At 39.6% G+C, this 2,152-nt stretch overlaps 1 protein-coding gene across 1 annotated transcript; it reads right to left on the bottom strand.

Annotated features, from left to right (window-relative positions):
* LOC133806875 (uncharacterized) lies at window positions 1-1,490 on the bottom strand. Its single transcript, XM_062244958.1, has 3 exons — window positions 1,242-1,490; window positions 911-1,044; window positions 1-631 (listed from the first exon to the last, which is right to left on the bottom strand). The coding sequence occupies exons 1-3, from the start codon at window positions 1,488-1,490 to the stop codon at window positions 1-3; spliced, it is 1,014 nt and encodes a 337-aa protein (XP_062100942.1).
* Between the last annotated feature and the right edge of the window lie 662 nt (window positions 1,491-2,152).

Below are 2,152 nucleotides of genomic sequence, written 5' to 3'. Positions count from 1 at the left end.
CTAAAAGGAAATTTCGTCCTTCATATCGATTTCCAACTCCCACGTTGCATCTTCAGTAGAACCGTTTTCCCAAAGGACCTTGACTAAATTGATTGTCTTATTCCGTAATGCTTTTTCCTTCTTATCAAGAATCTTTATGGACTTCTCTTCATATGATAGGTTTGGTTTCATATCCAAAGCCTCATAACTAAGAATGTGAGATAGTTCTGAAACATACTTGCGTAACATGGACACATGAAAAACGTTGTGTTCTCCTGACAAAGATGGAGGCATGGCTAACCTATAAGCCACTTCCCCAATTCTCTCTAAAATCTTGAATGGTCCAACAAATCGAGGACTTAACTTTCCTTTCTTATCAAATCTCTTATTTCCTTTCATAGGCAAAACACGTAAGAATACATGATTTCCCACTTGGAACTCAACGTGCTTACGCTTAGGATTAGCATAGCTCTTTTGTCGATCCTGCGAGGCGATCATGCACTCTCTTATCTTGGCAATAACTTCATTTGTTTCTCGTATTGCCTCTAGGCCTAAATACTTACTTTCGCACGTCTCATCCCAATGAATTGGTGACCTACATTTTCTTTCGTAGAGCATCTCGTATGGTGCTACTCCAATAGTCAACTGATAACTATTGTTATACGAGAACTCTATCAGTGGAAGGTATTTGATCTATGATCCACCGAAATCCAACACGTAGGCTTTAAGCATGTCTTCCAGAGTCTGAATTGTTCTTTCTGTCTGACCATCTGACTGGGGGTGGAATGATGTACTGAATTTCAACTTGGTACCCATCGCTTTCTGTAATCCTTCCCAGAACTTACACGTGAATTTCAGATCTCTATCCAAAATGATTGACTTTGGTACACCATGAAGTCTCACAATCTCTTGCACATAAAGCTATGCATACTGTTCTGCTGTGAATACTGTTCTGACAAGTATAAAATGTGCAGATTTTGTGAACCTGTCCACGATCACCCAGACTGAATCATGTTGCTTTGTGGTCTTAGGTAACCCCACCACAAAGTCCATAGTAATCTCTTCCTACTTCCATTATGGAATGTTTGACAGCTGTAACAAGCCAGACAGTCTTTGATGCTCCGCTTTAACTTGCTGGCACGTGAGACACCTTCTAACATACTCCACTACGCCCTTCTTATCCCAGGCCACCAATACAACATTTTCAAATATTGGTACATATTTGTAGTCCCTGGGTGTAAAGAATAAGGAGTAGTATATGCCTCATCAAGAATCTCCTTCTTAATTTCTAAATTAGCTGGCACACATATCCGTTCCTTATATCTCATTGTTCCACAGTTACTAAGAGTAAAACCTTTGCTACTTCCATCTTGGATTCCTTGTTTATACTTTAGTATTTGCAAATCTTTATCTTGTCCTGCTTTAATCCTGTCTAACAAAGTTGAATGTAGAGTCAAGTTTGCTAAACCCCCTACGATAAACTCTATACATGCTCGTTCTACTTCCTCCATCAACTTGGAAGGTATATTTCTTATGGCCACTACTTGCCCTTGGCTTCTACGACGGTGTCAGCTACCACATTCGCCTTTCCCGGATGATACAATATTTCACAGTCGTAGTCCTTGACTAATTCTAACCATCGTCATTGCCTCATGTTTAACTCCTTTTGAGTAAAGAAGTATTTCAGGCTCTTATGATCCGTATAAATTTCACATTTCTCCCCATAAAGATAGTGTCGCCATATCTTCAGTGCGAACACTACTGCTGCCAATTGCAAGTCGTGTGTTGGGTAGTGTTGTTCATATTCTTACAACTGCATAGATGCATATGCTAACACCTTCCTCGCTTGCATCAATACACACCCTAGTCCCTGCTTTGATGCATCACAATATACCACAAACTTCTCATTATTTGTGGGTAGACTTAATACAGGTGTCGTAATATGTCTATCTTTCAACTCTTGAAAACTCCGTTCACAATCCTTAGTCCATACAAACTTGATACCCTTTCTGGTCAGTTCTGTCGATGGCGTGGCGATTTTTGAAAAACCTTATACGAACTTTCGGTAATACCTTGCCAACCCAAGAAACTTCTAACCTCCGAATCTTTCTTCAAATATGGAAATTTTTTTACAACTTGATCTTTACTGGGTCCACCTTAATACCATCTTTAC

The sequence above is a fragment of the Humulus lupulus genome, chromosome X (genome assembly GCF_963169125.1).
Source record: "Humulus lupulus chromosome X, drHumLupu1.1, whole genome shotgun sequence".
Lineage (NCBI taxonomy): Eukaryota > Viridiplantae > Streptophyta > Magnoliopsida > Rosales > Cannabaceae > Humulus > Humulus lupulus.
The sequence above is the reverse complement of the archived record's forward strand: the minus strand, read 5'-3'. Positions and strand labels throughout refer to the sequence as shown.